Source organism: Canis lupus, chromosome 2 (genome assembly GCF_048164855.1).
Source record: "Canis lupus baileyi chromosome 2, mCanLup2.hap1, whole genome shotgun sequence".
In the NCBI taxonomy this organism is placed as follows: domain Eukaryota; kingdom Metazoa; phylum Chordata; class Mammalia; order Carnivora; family Canidae; genus Canis; species Canis lupus.
The window spans coordinates 2,924,105-2,943,923 of NC_132839.1; the positions used below are offsets into that span (position 1 = coordinate 2,924,105).

Below are 19,819 nucleotides of genomic sequence, written 5' to 3' on the forward strand. Positions count from 1 at the left end.
TTGTTTCCACAAGGGGACGAGGGCTGGGGACTTCCCTTTCTATCATGTTGCTGACATCAGTTCATGCGTATGACTTCGAATACTGCAGCATGCCTGCTGTAATTTGTAGTTTTTATGGGGGAAAATTACATTTTCAAAAGAATGGGCCTCTCACCCGTAGCCTTGTATTTGCAGTTTATACCATCTCTTTCAAAGTGTCATAGAAAGGATGAAAGATGCCGGAATTTAGGAAGCTGGACACTTGCCTTCCTCCTCCCACTTTTAAATGTGTACTTTCCCATGAGGGGGTAGAAGGGAAGAAAGGCACTTGTCCGAATGGGAAAGGCTGCACTGCGTGGGATAGGATTAGGCCTGCCGCCACCTGGCTCGTCCCTCTTGGGCTGTGTGATGCTCGGGCCCTTCCCACCCAGGGGAAGGTCATCTGTCCCTTCCACTCTAATAGGATCTTCATGGCAGGACTGTGGTGAGGACGAAAATGAGGGCACGCAGCAGGAAGGCCCTCGTTGTCTGGTTATAATTCTAATAATAATCATTATTACTGGGTCATAAAAATCTATATGGAATTAGGAAAAGTTAAAGATTTTGATTTTTTCATGTTGTACTTATATGTTTATTCAAGAAGAGCACTGACGAGCTCCAGCGTCATATAGGCTATCAGCAGGATTTAGGGGACAATACAAGACAGAATTTAATGGACTCTGAAACCCTTCCATCTTCCCTCCTGAACCTTCTCTTCCTCTTGTTTTTCTCACACGTACTTGGTACTCTCATGTTGCTCTTTGGCTAACTTCAGTTCATATCCCCTTTGAGACCTGCCGTATTTTTTTATTCTCCACTTTTATCCCATTAGTACGTAAGTTAGAATTCTCTTTTCCCGAAGACTGTTGCCTGGTGATGTACCTCCTAGGTAAGAAGTAAGAAATAGTTAAGGTAAAGAGTAAAGAGGAACTTCTTCCTCCTTTCTGTATGGGAGAAGTGTATTTCAAGAGTGGACCTTTCTTAAATTTCTTAAGATTTTATTTATTTGAGATAAAGAGAGAGAGAGAGAGCAAGCCCTGGCACTTGAGCAAGTGGGCAGAGGGGCAAGAGGCAGAGAGAGAAGCAGGGAGCCCCACAGCTGGACAGGCCCTTGATCCCAGGACCCTGAGATCCTGACCTGAGCTGAGCGCAGACACTTAACTGTCTGAGCCAATGAGGTGCCCTATGAAGGATCCGGAGGAAGAGGAACAGCAAGACGAGATCGGAGAGGGAGCCAAGCCCTCAGAGACTCAATCACAGGAAACAAACTGAGGGCGGCTGGAGGGGAGGCGGGGGGGGTGGGGGTCACGGGGGACGGGGTCACTGGGGGTGGCATGTGATGTGCTGAGCACCGGCTCTTATAGAAGACTGATGAATCACCCACCTCTGCCTCTGAAACCAGTAATACGTTGTATGTTAATAATTAAATTTAAATAAAAATTTTAAAAACTGGACCTTGATAATTTATATAAATTACTAATTGGTGTATAAGTCTTAGAAGGAGGAGTGTCTTAGACTTTTAAAAATCTCCTCTGGATTCATTGTTCCCTTTTCCTCTATTTCAGTTGATTTATGTCTCTATTACCAAAAAAAATTCTTCCAGCATATAATTATATCGGCAGTTTTTGTCTGCTTTTCACATTATTTTCAAGGCTTTCTTCTTGGTTCAAATGCCATAGTTTCATAGAGCTTGATCATTTTTATAAAAGGCAGTGATTTTTCTCCTGTTCTCTAATTCATTATAAAAATTCACCATGGTGGTCTAAGTGTTCATATTGCCTTGAAAAAATGCCTCTTTCCTTGAATCTCAAAGTTGTTTGTTTTTTTTTAAATACATAGTTCCTAATCTACCTGTCCAACTTTTAAATTTATGAGGTGCAGTATTAGTTAGTTGCAGATCTTTTCTCATGGCTGGAAATTTTAAGATAATCTGTGAATCTTTTAAAATGAAAGGAGTAAGAGCTGTGAAGAGTAAAACAAATTCCAAAGCTCAGAATTTCAGACTTTAAAATATCAGCAAAATCAAGTGTGTTTTTTTTTTTTCCTCTTTCACAAAACTGTGCTTTTTCTAAGGTGAATAAAGTGATGTTTTTCCTAAAGGATGTATCTTTTCCAAACAGGTGATCAAGTGATATGGATTGGATACTACGGCTTAATGTATAACCTGGTGAAAATGTCATGGGAACTTCGGGGAGATGATGATCAGGATGGATTTAGAAACAAAATATGGCAAACAGTACGGAGAACAAAGGATCAGGAGAAAGATGGGCGAATCCGCAATGCCATAAACATAGCTCAGGTGAGCTCAAAGCCCAGGCATCACGTGGTACTTGTGTGGTTGGAAGCGCTTGTCCTCTCTCTCTGGGGGCCAGGGAAGGCCTGTGCTCGGGGAGGGTCAGCGACTCACAGCTGAGAGCAGCGTGTTTAAAATTTAATACTGAAAAAAAAAATAAGATAAAATTTAATACTGATCTCCGTTTAGCTAAAGATAGGAGGGTCGGCAGTCATCTGAGAAGCTTGAAGAGAGGGGGTGCTTTGGGGGAAGAGTAACGGTCCTGCTTTGGGTTTGTGCCGAGAGACATATTAGGTATGCAAAGTTCCAGTTCGGGTCTACGCCGAAATTTTCCAGCTTGCTTTTTAGTGGTGAATTAATCCACTCTCCAAGTGTCTCAATTTGGATGATAAATTATTTGGTTATCTTGCTTGTAGGGTTTTCCTTCCAGCATTAGATAATATAAATCGCCATTCTAGATTCACTTACCACGACTCTTTTTCTCTACAGTTAAATATGTATCTTACAAGTTCTTGGTTTTTCTAGTTCTAGCTGAATGACTCCATATATCGTTTTTCCTCACATTCAAAGAAAACCATTGTGAAATTAGCTATCCATTCTTCATGAAATGCAAATGTGATTTTTTCCAGAATGCTTTATCCATATGGTATCCTATGATATTTTAAAACTCTCACCAGTTTTTTTATTTTCTAAAATTTTTTCTATGTCTTATTTGGAGCTAGGTTAATTTGTTTGTTATCCTAAAGAAGACTTTTTTTTCCCTGTCACTGAAGTTTCTGGCTCTTTCTAGCTTTCACAGGTGCAATTATCCCAACACTCTTAATATCCTGCTTTCTAATAATAATTAGAGATGTGAATTAATGTTAGCAAGTAAGAAGAGTAAATAATGAATTCAGTCTACCTAATGGATTGGCAATGCATATGGGCGGGCCATTATTGCGACAGAGTGTCGACACTCTAGATTCTTAGTAGAACCTTAAACTCCTTGATTTTTAATCATAAATCTGACTTGGAGTAATAATCTTTATGGAGGACTCTCTAAAAACATGCATTCCTTTTCTCTAGACATCTAATATTTTTTTTTATAGAGAAAGACAATCAAGAGCCCTCTACTTGAACTACATTGGTTTAGATGCCACGGGCTTGAGTTTATGCAAACATGCCTCAGTTTTATTCTTGGTTGTGGACAGAACATGGAAAGAAAAAGAAAAAAATAATTACTATTGTATCTATTACGGTGATGACCACTATATCACCCAGTATCCCTTTTGTTGCGATGTAAGAAATAAATCTTCCTTATTTTCATGTGATCTCTGAACCTTACTTTGTATAAGCTGCTCAATAATGTCTTAAAAATATGAGAGTCAGATCTTAGCTAGTTTCTAAGTAGACATAGAGGACAAATGTATTCATCTCAGCGAGTCATTTTATTCTCTCCTTTTCTCCCTTTTCTGTGAATTTTCAATCATTCATATTATTTTCTGGTTTTGCATCTATCTTTGTAGATCGCCACTTCACATCTCAGGCAGATTGTATACTGTGACCAAATAAATAAGCCAAATCAAATTTGCCATTTCTATAATTAGAATTCTATTCATGGGCCTGTTTTCAGGGCCAAACATTTGGTATAGGATAGTTTCTTTCTTCAAAATTTTAGGAAATACCTATAGATAGTTACATTTGAAATACGTAAATCAGTTAATCAGACATAGAAAATATTTTTTAGTTACTAGGTCCAAGGAAAAACCCATTAATCAAGCAGTCAGGTCTGAGGAGACCTAGATGTGCTAGCACTAGATGTGCTAATTAGTTTTTAATGCTTAGTGGGAAGACTTCTAAGGATGCTTTCATTCATTTTAAATAGTAAATGTGTGGGAAGGCAAGTTTTCCTCAGGAAAAAGAAACTAAACTGTAAATTTCTTTTTTGTTTTGAAAGATTTTTTTTTATTGATTTATTTGAGAGAAAGAGCATACTGGAGAGGGAGGAAGGGCAGAGGGAGAGTAAGAAGCAGACTCCCGCCTGAGCAGGGAGCCCAATCCCAGGACCCCAGGATCATGACCTGCGCCAAAGCAGACATTTAACTGACCAACTGAGCCACCCAGGGGCCCTTAAACTAGAAATTTCTAGAGGCAGCTGAATTAGTTTAAATATAGTACATATTTAACATAAGAAATACACTTATTTGCATTAGATAGATTAATTAAAAGATAAAATTCACTCTGGATCTGTATTAACTAAAAGATGTACTAACTAAGAGATTATTAAGTAACAAAATATGTAATTTATGAGTATAAATGATAGAGTGCCTAGCCACTGACTTTGAAATATCACTTAATTTAGTTTGAATTCCCTTATTTAATATTATAATACTACAGTCTATACACTATGAAATTATGTAAAAATTTCCACCAAATTCAGTAGAAAATATGAAATAAATACGTACATATTGTGTCCTAGGTCTATTTTGCTATGCTAAATTCCATGGAAGACACAAGGGAGTCCAAAAAATGACCTTTATACAATAATTTTTACTGTCTCATTCAGACGACAGAAGATTCAGAAGATGGAATATTATAGGGGCACCTGGGGGGCTCAGTCGGTTAAGTGTCTGCCTTCAGCTCTGGGATCGAGCCCGTGTGGGCAGCCTCCCTCTCCTCGGCCCCTCCCTCTCCTAGTGCTCTCTCTCTCTTCTCTCAAATTAATACATAAAATCTTTTTTTAAAAAAAGAAGATGGGATATTATGTATATGGCCAGTCCCCTCAAAGTTCATGGCACACAGTGGGAGTTCAGGTAAATGTTTGGTCTCCGACTTTTTCCTTATATGAATGAGGAATATGCTGTTGTCATCTTTAAGTAGTACTTGAGCTGGAAACCTAAATGATGAGTCCACGTTAAGTGACTCAAGGGAGCGGGGTCAGGGAGCGCGTCCCTTAGATAAGGAAAAGTTGTGAGTGGAGCAGAAATAAAAACACTGTAAGAAAAAGCCATTGGTTTTCTTCCTAGTTGAAGAAAAAGCTTTGGGTTGGGCAGTAGTAGGCATTACATTTGAAAGTTAGGTCTGGGTTACTAAGTTCGTGTCTTAGGAACTTAGAGATGGATTCATAAAAATAGAGATGCTAAGTAAAACAATTAGTTTTGGGAGAAAATTTTTCTGATTGAATTTTAATAGGTGGGTACTTTGTATATAGGTGAATCATGTATACACTTTCTTATATCTTTTTAAAATGATTAGCTCCCACTTTGGAACTTTTGATTCATTGTCAGAGTAATTGTCCCCAGTTTATTCATGACTCCCTGTATTCATATCCTTGACGTGATATACCCAAAACCTTGGCTTGACCACTTGACTTGATTGGAGTAATAAGGCAATACCAATGTTACCCAAGCAGAGACTTTACCTTTTTTACTTACAATATATTTGTTTATCTATGTTTAAGATTTTATTTGAGAGAAAGAAAGTGAGAGAGAGAGAGAGCATCAGCCAGGGGATGCAGCAGGGGGAGGGGGAGAAGCAGACTCCCCACTGAGCTGGAGGCGGGGCTGGATGCCAGGACCCCGGGGTCACGACCTGAGCCCAAGGCAAACACTCAGCGAGCTGAGTCACCCAGGTGCCCCCAAATGGAGATTTGGAAAACGCTTATGTATTAGGGCCTGCGCTCCCTTATTCTCTTGGAACAGTGACTGCCCTGCAAACAAACCCAAGTTACCCAGTTGGAAGATGAGAGACAACACGGCACAGAGACAAGCTGTCATGGTTGACCCATGGCCCCCGCCCAAGATTCACCAGCTCCTCATGGATCAAACAGCTGACTACGGGCACATGAATGAGCCCCCCTAAGGCCAGAGGAACTGTTCGGCTGTGCCCCCTTGAATTGTTGACCTGTGCAACTGTGGGCTAAATCAATAGTTGTGCTAAACCACTTAAGTTTTAGGGTGACTTTTTGTTTTTGTTTTTGGCATAGTAAGAGAGTTGCAAAAGTGAGATTTTAGTCTGCTGAATTATTCAATAGAAATGTTTTGTTTCTTTCACCTTTGTCATTTTTTAAAAGGCATTGGCAGTAATAGATTTGTTGAGCATTTACTGTGCGCCATGTGCTAAGTACTTTACATGCATGAATTATTTAATTCTCATAAAAACCATATGTTATTTGTATTTTCATACTCTTGATTTTACAGATAAGGAATTTGAAACTTTAAATAAGGACATTTAAACTTTTTGAAAGGTGAAGCAACTTGTCCAGGAATACTCTTGGAAATTACATTAACATTTGATGAGGATGTAATAACATTTTTAATATTGTCCTATTTGCTATGATAATATTTTGCTTAAAAACTTGCATCCATATTGCGGCGCCTGGGTGGCTCAGTCAGTTAAGTGTCTGTCTGCCGTTGGCTCAGGTCATGATCTTGGGATCCTGGGATCAAGCCCCACATCAGGCTCTCTGTTCAGTGGGGAGTCAGCTTCTCCCTCTCCCTCTCTCTCCTTCAAATAAATAAATAATAAAATATTTTTTTTAAAAGAAGATTCTGCATCCATGCTAATGAACACAATTGTTTCATAATTTTTTTTCTTACAATATTTTCTATAAGGTTTGCATCAAAGTTATGCTGGATTTATGGAATGAATTGGGAAGTGATTCTCTATTTTTTCCTAATTCCCTGGAAGAATTTTGTAGTATGGTCACAATTTCTTCCTTAAAAATTCTGTAGTATTGACACAAGAAGCCATTTGTCATGGATACTTATGGAAAGGTTGACATCCTTTCCATAAGTTCACTGATCAATCCTTTGATCATCCTTTTTTTTTTTTTTTTAGAGAGAGAGAGCAGCAGGGGAGAGGCAGAGGGAAAGGGAGAGAGAATCTTAAGCAGGCTGCACACACCCACAGCCCTGGAGCCCAGTGCAAGGCTTGATCTCAGGGACCTGAGCTCAAGAGTCCACTTAACTAACTGAACCACCCAGGTACCCTGTGGAGTATTTTTACAGATGTATACCTTCCTAGACTTTAATTTTCCTTCCCTTGTTATTTTTTACCCTAGGAATTTCATCTGCAATATTTTATGAAGTTGCTCACAATATCTTTCTATGATACCTCAGTGTCTTTAGGATCCGACACCGTGGGATCCCTGGGTGGCGCAGTGGTTTGGCGCCGGCCTTTGGCCCAGGGCGCGGTCCCGGAGACCCGGGATCGAATCCCACATCGGGCTCTCAGTGCATGGAGCCTGCTTCTCCCTCTGCCTGTGTCTCTGCCTCTCTCTCTCTCTCTCTGTGACTATCATAAATAAATAAAAAATTAAAAAAAAAAAAAAGGATCTGACACGGTATTCTCTCCTTCATTCCTGACTTATTATTTTTGCTTTTGTTCTCCTTTTTAATCTATCATGCTAAGGGTTTAATCAACTTCTTTGTCTTTTAAAAGACAGCTCAATCAGTTAGGTATCTGACTCTTGATTTTGGCTTGGGTCATGATCTCAGGGTCCTGAGATGGAGCCCCGTCCAGCTCTGCGCTGAGCATGGAGTCTGCTCCAGAGTCTCTCTTCTTCCTCTGCCCCTCCCTCTACTCGTGCACGTGCGCACTCACTAAAATAAAGAAATCTTTAAAAAAAATAATTTGATTCTCTTGATATTGATATTCTCTGTTGTTTTTCTAATCTCTTTAATATCTAATATTAGATTTATATTTCTTTCTACTAATTTCCTTGCATTCAATTTGTTGTTCCTTTTCCAAAATTACTGAACTGTATTCCTTGTCACTGACTTGTAGCATTTTTCTAATATATGATTTTAATACTATTAATTTCTCTCTACACGTTAACTTAGATGTATCCTGAAAGTTATGAAAAGTAATATTTTAATTATCATCCAATTCAAAAGAGTTTCTAACTTCTATTATTTCTATTTAAGCCACAGGTTACCCAAGTTCATAACTTAATATCCACACATATGGAAGTTTTGCTGTTATGTTTACAATTTTGATTTCTAGTTCAATTCTACTGTGTTCAGTGACGATGCTCTCATTATTATAAAATGTTCTTCTTTATAACAAGTCTACCTTTTGGTTATGAGTATAATCATGTTAGCTTTCTTTCATGAGGAGTCTAGATCAGTGTTTGCATATTTATTTCCATCTTTTTATTTCAAGCTCTCTGAATCCTTATATGTTTAGCTCTTTGGAGAAGCAGTATTTTTTTTATTTTTATAATATTTATGATAGAGAGAGAGAGAGGCAGAGACACAGGCAGAGGGAGAAGCAGGCTCCATGCACCAGGAGCCGGACGTGGGATTCGATCCCGGGTCTCTAGGATCGCGCCCTGGGCCAAAGGCAGGCGCTAAACCGCTGCGCCACCCAGGGATCCCGGAGAAGCAGTATTTTTTAACCCAAAGATTATGGTCTTTAAATTTCGACCCTTATTGTATTTACATTTAAAATCATTATAGTATATTTGTGTTTATTTCTGTAGATTGTCATTTACCATTCTATTTGTACATCCTTTCCTTTTTCAAGTCTCATTTTGTGCCTCTTTTGGGAAGATTTTTTTATTATACAATTTCATCCCACCCCTTCTATCTGTGATTACACCTTTTTCTCGTTACCCAAGATGTTACAAAGTGAATTCTTGTGTTATTGAAGTCTAATATAAATAAATTTAATATTTTCCTAGGCCTTAGACTCTTAAAATATTTTAACTTCATTTATTATTTTTTTTACTTAGATAATCTTCCTGTTGAAATTTTAATTGTGTGTGTATATGGATGTTGTTTGTGTGTGTGTGTAGGTTTATAGATATCAATATATTATTATTTTAAACTCAATATTCTTTAAATTTACCCACATATTTACATGTTTCTTTCCTTACTCTTTCTTCTTAAATCTCAGACCTTCTGCATGGAATTATTTTTCTTCTGCTCAAAGAAAACCCTTTCATATTCTTTTAGTAAGTATCTCCTGGTGGCTAACTCTGTCAATTTTCATTTACTTGTAAAGGTTTTTATTCAGTTTTATTGGCTAAGAATTCGGTGTTGGTATAGATATGACAAAAAGCTAAGTGTCTAATCAGTTGCTCTGTTTATTCTTCTTCCAGGCAATGGAGTTCCTTGCATCATTTTTAGGACTTTAGTCATAAAGCTTTTTTTTTTTTTTTTTCAGTTTATTATTAGTTCGTACCATTCTAATGTTTAAATTGCATATTAACATATTCACAGTCGTTTAGGGAATAATAGTGGCTAAACTAACTCCTTTAAATTCCCCACACCTAATTATTCAAAGGACCAAGGTGATTAGCATCTATGCAGGTCTCAGTTTCTCTCTGTGTGGTCTCTGTGCTCTGTTCTTGTGTTACTCTGATGTGTGATCTTCTTTCCTAAATTCCACACCTGATCTTTATTTCCCTTCATGCTTAATTTCTCTGACGAAAATAATATTGTCAGAGATTATTTATTTCAGATTTTATTTATTTCAGATTTTAAAAGCTGCCTTTTTAAGGAAGTTAATTGTGATACTGTAGAATAAGTTAAATAACTAAACAGATACCTAAATAAGACGAGAGCAAAATGATTTCAATAGAATGAGCACATTCGGTCTATAGATGTAATGCGTTACAGCAAATATGTTGATTGTATTAAAATCGTGCTTTCTTACCTGGAATAGTCTGAACACTTTCTATATAACTGATCTTTGAAGTATATTTAATTTTACAGTACAACATGAGCATGATAAAATCAAGGCTTCCTTTTTTTTTCCTTCTTTGACACTACATCGGCAACACGTATTTACAGTAATAAAACTACAAAGGTTATTTATACCTAAACATTTTTAGTTTTCCTTAATAATTTACTAATTCCCAAATTCCACTGAACCACTTATATTACTAGCGTGTGATACTTCTTTAGGCAACGGGTTCTATGGTATAAAATGGGCAGAAGCTTTCTTTTATTTCTTTTACAAGTGGTTAAAACTCCAAGAGTTTTTTTTTTTAACTCCAAGAGTTTTAGCTTTAATAATAATTTAATAACTTTATATAATAACTTAATAACTTTAATAACTCATGAGGTGCTCCCTCTCTTCTCAGTGTGAATAGAGGATACCCAAAAGAACAAAAACCGATGAAGGCTTGTGTCTCACATGCTTCCATCTAAAATCAAATATGTAGTCTACTCTTATTTCAGTTAATGCAAATGACTGTGTTTATAGGATAACCTTCGTTTATTCTTTTCTTCCTAACACCTTGTTGCCAGAACCTTCACTCACATGAGGTAATCATCACATCACCGACACAGAGTGAAACATAGCCTTAATTATAAATCATCATACATTACAATGGGAAGGATTTGTTTCAGAAGGACTGAATATGCCTCCATGTTGATGGAATTAAGCAGAAATTTTCTCTTATTATACTTTAAACATAAATATGCAATTCATATGATAAACTATTGAATTTAATGAATAAAATTTTGTACTTAATACCTCAATTTATCTAATCCCTGGCAAATCTTTTACTGACTCTATTATGGAATCTCTCATGTCTTGCATGCTTTTTTAAATCCATGATAGCATTCTATCACCTATAATTCGGATTTTATCTGTTCATGAAATTTGATGCTTAATGGAGGTTACAGGAGAGGTGAAATATTTAATAGCATGTTTGAAATGAAAAACAATTCTAAATAGATCCCTAAACATGAGCCCTTCATCTGACAAAATCAATATAAACCCAACTGTTGCCTGAGTACTTGGGAAAGAAATAAAAAACCGTCATATACTCATAGTGGCATAATAAACAAATGTTAATTGATGTGCTTTGTTTGAAATACTTCCAGGGAGACTTGCAATGAGCAAGGCTCTTCTGTACAGGCAATTCAGCAGCATATGTTGGCACATCTAGGAAAAGTCATCATGTATAAATGCTTTCTTCCATCTGGTATATGACCTAAAATATCAAAAAGAAAGATGTACAGCTAAAATGAATATGTGACTTTACTCGGAGTACCTTTGACTCCTCAAGTAACGCACTTCGTGGTTCACATTTCATGGTGGGATCTTTAAGCTAAAATTTATTTTTATTCTTAATGATATTCCCATACTCCTAAGGCACTCTATAAAGCAGCAAAATAGAACAAACAACACTATTAGCCTCTATTCTCTCAGTATCTACCTCTCTCCTCCTCCACATATGGCTCTTTTTTTGACATAAATGGAAACTCTGAGTGTAGAAAGGGAGATGTATTTTTGGAAGAGTACAGTCTCTTAAACACTTACCGATAGAAGTGTAATGTAACAGATACACTGTTTTAAGAGAACAAAACTATTTGTAGAACTTACAGTGCACCAGGCTCACTATGCTAAGTGTCTTACGTATTTTAACTCATCTATACCCTGTAAGTCTCCCACTGCCACCATCACCCACACAGATGGGAATGTCTGAGCCTAAACACATTAAATAAGTGGCTAGTGGTGGATACCTCAATGAGTGAGCTTAACCCAAAGGCTCTGCTATTTCCATTCTGCTGCGTCCTCGCTCCAAGATTAAATATGAACAAGGCACTAATATTTATTGAAGAGTTTTTGTCTATCAGATACCGTGCTAGAAAATATATTCAGTTTTTGTGTTTAACCTTTTTAATAAGACTATAAAGGAGAATATTTTGATCATCCCGTTTTAGGAATAAGGAAGCATGCTCAGAGACGTTAAATAACTTGTGCAAAAATCACACAAGTGGAGAGACAGATATTCCCCTCTTAGCCCTTTTCTTAATCTACTACATCAGTTCTTCTTAGACTTTAAGACATATAGGACTGGGACCTAAAATTGGATTTCTTCGTCTTCTTCTTTTTTTTTTAGAAGGAAAGAAACTTTTTTTTTTTTTTAAGATTTTTTTTATTTGTGAAAGGCACACAGAGAGAGGCAGAGACACAGAGGAAGAAGCAGGTTCCCAGCAGGGGGGCCCAAGCAGGACTCCATCCCGGGACCCCGGGGACACAACCTGCGCCCAAGGCAGACGCTCAACCACTGAGCCACCCAGGTGCCCCTGAAATTCTGTATTTCTAACATGCTCCCAAGTAGTGATGGTGATGATGATCTAAGGATCACTATTTTAATAGGAGTTTCTCATGCTGTCCTCGGTTGTGAGATTTTGTAGCTCTTGTAGGAAATGATCTTTTGAGTCTACCAGTGACTCACTTCTATTTAAATTTTGAAATTTAAAGAATAAAACTGTCATTTTTTTCCTGCAAACAAGTTGAATCTTCCCAGCTCTAGGATCACTTGAGGAGATGTAGAGACACAACAGAGAGAGATGAGAGAAACAGAATTTGCTGTAAACTCTGCTGCAATGGCTACCACCCTGTTCCTTTCTTTTTTATTCTTTCATATCAAACAGAGTGTGAACTAGCTTACATGTTGATGTGTTTGTTACATTTCCTGAATTATTGATAGAAAATTAAAAACTCTGGAGAGGCTCTTATTTATTTATTTGCCATTTGCTACTACAACATAATGCCTTGGAGAATTTCCCTTTGTGCTGATTTGTTCATCTTCTTGCTAACCTACATGAATGTTGGTTTTTTGTCTGTTTGTTTTCTGTTTTTTGTTTTTTACCACCATTATGCCCAATACAAAAACAGCAGGGTGGGCATCTCTCCTCAACACGGCTAGAATATGTGTGTGAGAGAAATATTCTTTAACACCACTTTCCCAGTTTTAATACTAGATTAGTAAAGTTAACATAAAAATTTAGCAATAGTCTTTTCTTAGTAAAAAATGTCAAGTTTCAATAATACCATAAGGAAAATTCTGAATTTTAAAGCCTACATGGGCATTGCTAAAAGATAGGGACAAAAATGATAAAAATGTAAGTAATGAATAATGTCAAAAAATGGAGTTTGAGGTCATGTTTTACTGGTAGGCTAAGCAGTAGTAAATTCATGAATTTGGAATTTAATGTAAGGAATGGTCATTAATATGTTGTCTACTTCCAAGAAGTATAGATATATATTTATGTGTAGTTGGCCTTTGAGTCTCTGGATTATAACATTAGAATAATGGCTTTAAGAGAAGGAAGACTCTTTAAAAAAGAGATGACTATGGTAGTCTAATCATGATTCTGTTTCACAAATTTGCTAATAATGTAAAAGGGACAATCTAACAAAACCGTTTTCAGCCTTGCAGAGAGGCTGTAGCGAGTCTTCTCTGGGGCGACCCACAAAGGCCGCAGCATTGGTGCTCTTAGTCTCAAGGAATTCCTGACAGGAACGGGTACTTGAGCTTCCCTCCGCCTGTTAAGTTAACCCTCACAGAACTCTGAGAGTGGTTATTATTGTCTCCATATCACGATTGGAAAACGTGACGGAACTGAACTAAACACAACACAGGCCTAGAGAGGTACCGTCTCCCGAAGTTTGCGTTCTCAACTAATCAAGGGAAAAGCCACAGCTGGTTTCATTTTTTTTTATTTTTTAAAAATTTTTATTTATGATAGTCACACACACACACAGAGAGAGAGAGAGAGGCAGAGACACAGGCAGAGGGAGAAGCAGGCTCCATGCAGGGAGCCTGATATGGGATTTGATCCCGGGTCTCCAGGATCACACCCTGGGCCAAAGGCAGGCGCCAAACCGCTGCGCCACCCAGGGATCCCCCACAGCTGGTTTCAGATCCATTTGCAAAGTTCATATGATTTGCTGGTTCTTCCTCCAGGAAAGCAAACAAAATCTTTTCTAGATACGGCAAATATGCATTTGACTGATATTTGAGACTATTTCTGTTAGGGGGAAGGAAGAAAGCAACGAGTTGCCAAAGGGATCATGATGACAACACCATCAGCGTCCTGTAATGTCCTGTGATGCAGCGTAACGTTGCATCTGGAAACACTGTATTTTACCAGAAATTTACCAAAAATTATTTTTGTTGGTTTATTCATTTACTCTCACATTTATTGATCCATCACTCTTTTTTAAAAAAGATTTTTTTTATTTCAGAGAGAGCTAGAGAACTTGAGAAAGAGTGAGCACGAACAGGAGTGGGGGTGGTGGGGGAAGGGGCAGAGGGAGAAGGAGAAGCTGACTCTCCCACAGACCAGGGAGCTGGAGGCGGGGCTCTGTCCTGGGACCCTGAGATCATGACCCGAGCCAAAGGCAAGTCTTTAACCGGCTGAGCCACCCGGGTGCCCCTCATCCATCACTCTTACAGTGGAAGAAGAGCTCATAGCAATGTATTTGTATAATACTACACATTATTATTGGTTTCGAAGTACATCTTCTTATAAAAAAATTGAGCCAGGGAAGGTAAGCAGGATAAACTGTATGGGTCCTGACCACCTTGGCTGCGCCGACCCGGCCTGGAGGTTGTCCATGCACCTGGCATCTGATGAGACTGCTCCATGGGTGCAAGTAGGAGGGGAGCCTGGGCATAGCTTTGGGGGCCAGATGCAGCCCGGGGCTGCTGCTTCTGGTGCGTCTCCTGCTCAAGCAGATTTATTCAAATCAAGCAACTGTTGTGATCTCTAGTCTTAGGAGGCTCAAGCCAAGACCCATTTATAGGGTAGGCCTCCTTTATCAGCAGCTTCTCCGTCAGGGGTTTTAGTTACCTGTGGCCACCTGGGGTCTGGAAGCAGCTGATGCTCCCAACCAATCATGTAAATGCTGTCACCACACCTGCGTCCTTCACCTCCCAGCTCATCACGTAGGCATTTTAACATCTCACATCATCGCATGAAGAACGGTGACTACGAGAGAGAGATTCTGAGAGACAAAGAGAGGCCACATTCACTTATCTTTTATTGTGGAATATTGTTATAATTGTTCCATTTTGTTATTGTTAACTTTTTATCTTTACTGTGCCTAATTTGTAATTTAAACCCGATTATAGGGAAAAACATAATACATATTGGGTTCCATACTATCATGGTTTTAGGCATCCACTGAGGGTCTTGGAACGCATCCCTATGGATGAGGGGGGTTCTCTTTTCTAAATCCAATCCAGGGCACCTGGCTCAGCAGTTGAGCACCTGCCTTGGGCTCAGGGCATGACCCCCAGGGCCCTGGGATCGAGTTCCACATCGGATTCCCTGCATGGAGCCTGCTTCTCCCTCAGCCTGTGTCTTTACCTCTGTCTCTGTGTCTCTCATGAATAAATAACAATCTTTAAAAAAGATTTAAAAAATAAATTCTATCCAGATGGTGTGTAGACCTCCAGTGCAAGGAGGAAGAAACAGGTGTTCATTGAATCTGCTAATTCCATACCTTATTTTATTGACACAGAAAATGTGGAGGATCCCAAAATTGAATGGTTTGGAGAGCAGGTGAAGCGTTTGACTAAATGGTGAATCCCAATATTAAATCTGCTGGAGTTGCAAGTACAAGATGAAGGGAAACAACATCCAAAATTAGTGAAGATAATTTTCTTAAATGTGGTTTAAGAAGTACAAGGCACCTAGAATCCTACCTTGAAAACGAGAGTAGATTTTGTCTTCTCTAGAGAGAAAGGATGAGATGGGGAAGAGAATCAGGTTTCATTTGGTTCGGCAGGGCCGTAAGAGAACACACGAAGCTTGTAAGCTTCTATAGATGGTACGTTGGCAGGTGCTCCCAGGTGTGGCCGTGATGCCCTGATGCTTCAGCCGGGCGCATTTAAGGCCAAGATGCTCTGGATGCAGCTTTACGTTGTTAGGCTCTCACTGTTTCTCGAGAACTGAACTCTTGGCTTTTAGGCTCTGGATTGAACATCGCATTGGCCTTTTTTCTGTAGTAACTGCCGTGTACCAGGCAATAGGGATGGACTAAGTCTACCTCAAATCCAAGCATAATGGGTAAACTTTGCTTTAATCTTTATCACCTCTTTCTTTTCTTTCTTTCTTTGTTTCTTTTTGGTTTTTTTTTTTGGTGCCAAGACCCGGGATCGATACCACCACTTCCTGGGCAACAAAAGCGTCCAGTTCACGTAGATAAAATGGTTCCAAAAAAGTGCACTGACCTCCACTAATTTCAAAATGCTCTTTATTTCTGCATATGCTGAATACTTTTTACAATTTAGAAGATGATCTGTTTTGAAGGTAAAATCGACTCGCCTTGAAATTAAAAAGGCAAATATGTGAATCAAACGGTAAGTCAACTATTTGGGGAGTGAAGCGTGGAATAATTTTTGTGCTTTTTTTGTAAATACTTTTTGAAGAAACTCTATGAATCAGAATAGCCTCATTTGGAACGCTTTCTGTTATCAGTCAATATTTTTAGATAGAGCCTGGCCCGAAGCCTAACACGGGCTGAATTCTGGAAAGAAGTCTTTCACAGCTGCCTCGAGGCACAGAAACCTTTTAAAAATAGATATTCCTTAAAGTCTTTTGTTCCCATGGTCGCACACTGATGCTTACGTGTTCCAGTGTCTACTATCTCCGCGGTAGTCTTGATAACTAAGGTCATTTTTTTTTCATCGTTAGCCATCTCCCCAGGAACCCACATTCAGCAGATCTCCAGCTACTGAGTGTGTGATTGAACCTGACCTTTTGTTTCCTACCTGAATGTCGTGCATCTATTTTGGGTTATGTATTGTGTTTGGGTATTTATGCCTTTATTCACAGTAACTTCTCATGTTCTGGAATGGATTTGTATTGAACACAAACTGTAAATAAAACGAAATGGCTAAAAACCTACAGGGACTGTAATTACCTTTTAACAGCTAAACCTGCAGGCTTTGAGGCATTAATTTCCTCAAAGTCACAGCAGCTACGAAGTGTCCTATACAGTTTAATTTCTTCACATTGAATGCTCTGTGATTTCAACCTAGTAAATAATCAAGATATGCAATAACTGGGAATAGTTTAAAATAATTGTTCTTTTGACTATATACTATAAACCTACATGTTTTTTGCATTTTACTCTTTCCCACCCCCAGAGCTTTCACAGTCCTCCCCACTTACTTACCTGCCTTTTGCTATTTTTTTCATTGCTTTAACCCTTCATATTTTTTCAGTTTTTATCATGAGATTGCTCTCATTCCCCCCCCACTATAATTTTGTCTAAATAATGCAATAGTCAGTCGTCAAACAGTAATTTGATTGAGCCACACCTGTTCTTGGAATCTTAAAAAGTTTAAGTTGGATGTTCATATGTAGAAAAACATTTTATGTTCCTTAATTTTCTAACCATATGATCAAGAGGCACAAAAAAAAGTGAATCTTGAGTGATTGGTATAAACTGCCTAAAGATGGGTAATATTGAATAGAAAAACATAAAGATCTTAATGGAAGGAGACAGCATCCAATTTATTTACAAGAAAGAGTTCCTAACATGAACATATGGTGAACATTAAAAAAAAAAAAAAAGTGACACGTGAGCTTTTGGAACTTACATCTTCATTTATCACTACCAATTCTAGCAGGAAAAAACATGCCTGTAGCCATTTCAAGAGAAGATGTAATGAAAAATAAGTCCTGATGGGGTGCCTGGGTGGGCTCTGTTCTTTAAGCATCTGCCTTCGGGTCACGTCATGATCTCAGGGTCCTGGGGTCGAGTTCTGCATCGGGCTCCCTGCTCAGGGGGGAACCTGCCTCTCCCCCTTCCTCTGCTCCTCTCCCCCACTTGAACCACCATTCTCTCTCTCTCTCTCTCACTCACCCTCTTCTCTCAAATAATTTAAAAAATCAGTCATGGACATTATTGAACATAAAAAGGAAATTTCAGAAAATAGCTCTTTCCTAACAAAATTACTTAAATATTGAGGAATTTTTTTGTTAGTTTTTTTTTTTAAGATTAGAACATATTAAAGTCTGAGTCTTAGAACATCTTCAATGTGAGCCAAATACAAAGCCCCCCCCCCTTTTTTTTTTTTTTTTTTTTTTTGCTTAGCACAAGTTGTGTTCAATAGACATATAGACATTTTTTGGCTTCAAAGTTTAGATGATGCACAGAGAAATTTTGATTTAATGAAACCTGTACATTACTTCAACCAATTGCTTAATTTCCTAATAAATACTCTAAGTATGAAATTCATATGAGAACCATACAAATTTAAAATAGAAATTATATAATTAAGGGGTGCCTGGGTGGCACAGTCCAACCAGGTACAGTCTGACTCTTGGTTTCGGCTCAGGTGTGAGATGAAGCCTGGCAGTGGGCCTTGTGCTTAGTGCAAAGTCTGCTTGGGATTCTCTTTCCCTCTCTTCCCCCCGCCCCTTTTTTTTCTCCCCCTACTAGTGCTTTCTCTCTCCCTCAATAAATTTCCTTTTTAAAAAGGATTTTAAAGTTTTTGAAATTCAAGATGAGTTTTGTTCAGGCTTAATTGTTTATTTCATTAAAAATTTATAATTTTGGGGAATCTGCTTTTTTCCTTATAAAGATTATTTTTATTTAGCAAGAAGGATGCAACATTAGAGGGGATCCCTGGGTGGCCCAGCGGTTTAGTGCCTGCCTTCAGCCCAGGGCCTGATTCTGGAGTCCTGGGATCGAGTCCTGCATTGGGCTCCCTGCATGGGGCCTGCTTATGTCTCTTCTCTCTCTCTCTCTCTCCTTCTCTGTGTCTCTCATGAATAAATAAATAAAATCTTTAAAAAATGCAACATTAGAGAAGATGAATATACATTTATCTTTTATTTAAAAATCTATCATTTTCCCTCTCATCTATTTATTTCAACTGATTCCTTTCTTTTCTTTCAATAGGCTGAGTTAAATGATCCAACTGACCCCTTCACTAATCATAGTACAAAAGTCTCATCAGATGTCGGGGATGAAATTTTCTCTAAATATATAGGCTGGAGAATTGCCAGTGCTCTTTCCAAACTGTTCTTCTCTTCTGCCGATGCCCACCTTCTTCCTTTGAAAGGACCATCGAAAAAACAGGATTCGGTGAAATATCTGAAAAAGAAGGATTCCGTGAAGAAGAGAGTTCTACGTGTTACTGTAAGGTAAAGTGAAGCATTATTCAAAATAGTCCTGTTATTCTAATACCCTGCATTTCAAAGTCACACAAATTATAAATAACCCTATGCCACGTTATTTAACTCAGTTTCTCTTTTCCAATTCGAATCTTGGCTTCAACAACTTGTAGCTCTTGTAGCATAGGCAAGCACTCTCTTCTAAGCAGCTATTTCCTTGTGTTTAAGAAAAAAGAAATATATATATATATAATACATATCATCAATGTTCTAATATGGTGAAAGCCTCCCTCCGGTTACCAACCTTCATTTGCCCAGTCTACCCCTATCTGTCCCTACCATTAATTGCTTGTATATTAGCAAGGGTCTATAAAGTAAAAACAAAATAAATTATAAGAATATTTTACATTTTCTCTCCATTTTTACATGAAAGTTAGCATACTAAATATACCATGTGGCATCTTACATTTTTTTATTTAACTTCATTTCTTAGATTTTTTTTTCATGCCAATATATAGAGAATTTTCTCATCATTTTTTTAAATCTGTTACAATGTTTTTCTTAGTATGGATGTACCATAGTTTATTTAATCAGTAACTGATTAAATCGGCTTCCTATTGGCCTGCATCTGGGTTGTTTTAGA

General features: G+C 38.0%; 1 protein-coding gene across 20 annotated transcripts in view; it reads left to right on the top strand.

Annotated features, from left to right (window-relative positions):
* TMEM232 (transmembrane protein 232) overlaps positions 1 to 19,819 on the top strand; it is a 248,986-nt gene that overhangs the window by 87,817 nt on the left and 141,350 nt on the right. For 19 of the 20 annotated variants that reach the window (XR_012012605.1, XR_012012604.1, XR_012012606.1 and 16 more), the window contains 2 exons: positions 2,139 to 2,317; positions 18,962 to 19,206. Coding sequence is in view for 14 of the 20 variants with exons in the window: in XM_072788142.1 (XP_072644243.1) it covers positions 2,139 to 2,317; positions 18,962 to 19,206 (424 nt within the window). In the remaining 6 variants the exon portion in view is untranslated. Of the gene's footprint in view, positions 1 to 2,138; positions 2,318 to 7,352; positions 7,614 to 18,961; positions 19,207 to 19,819 lie in introns of those variants that run through there. The other variant, XM_072788172.1, reaches the window with a different exon arrangement.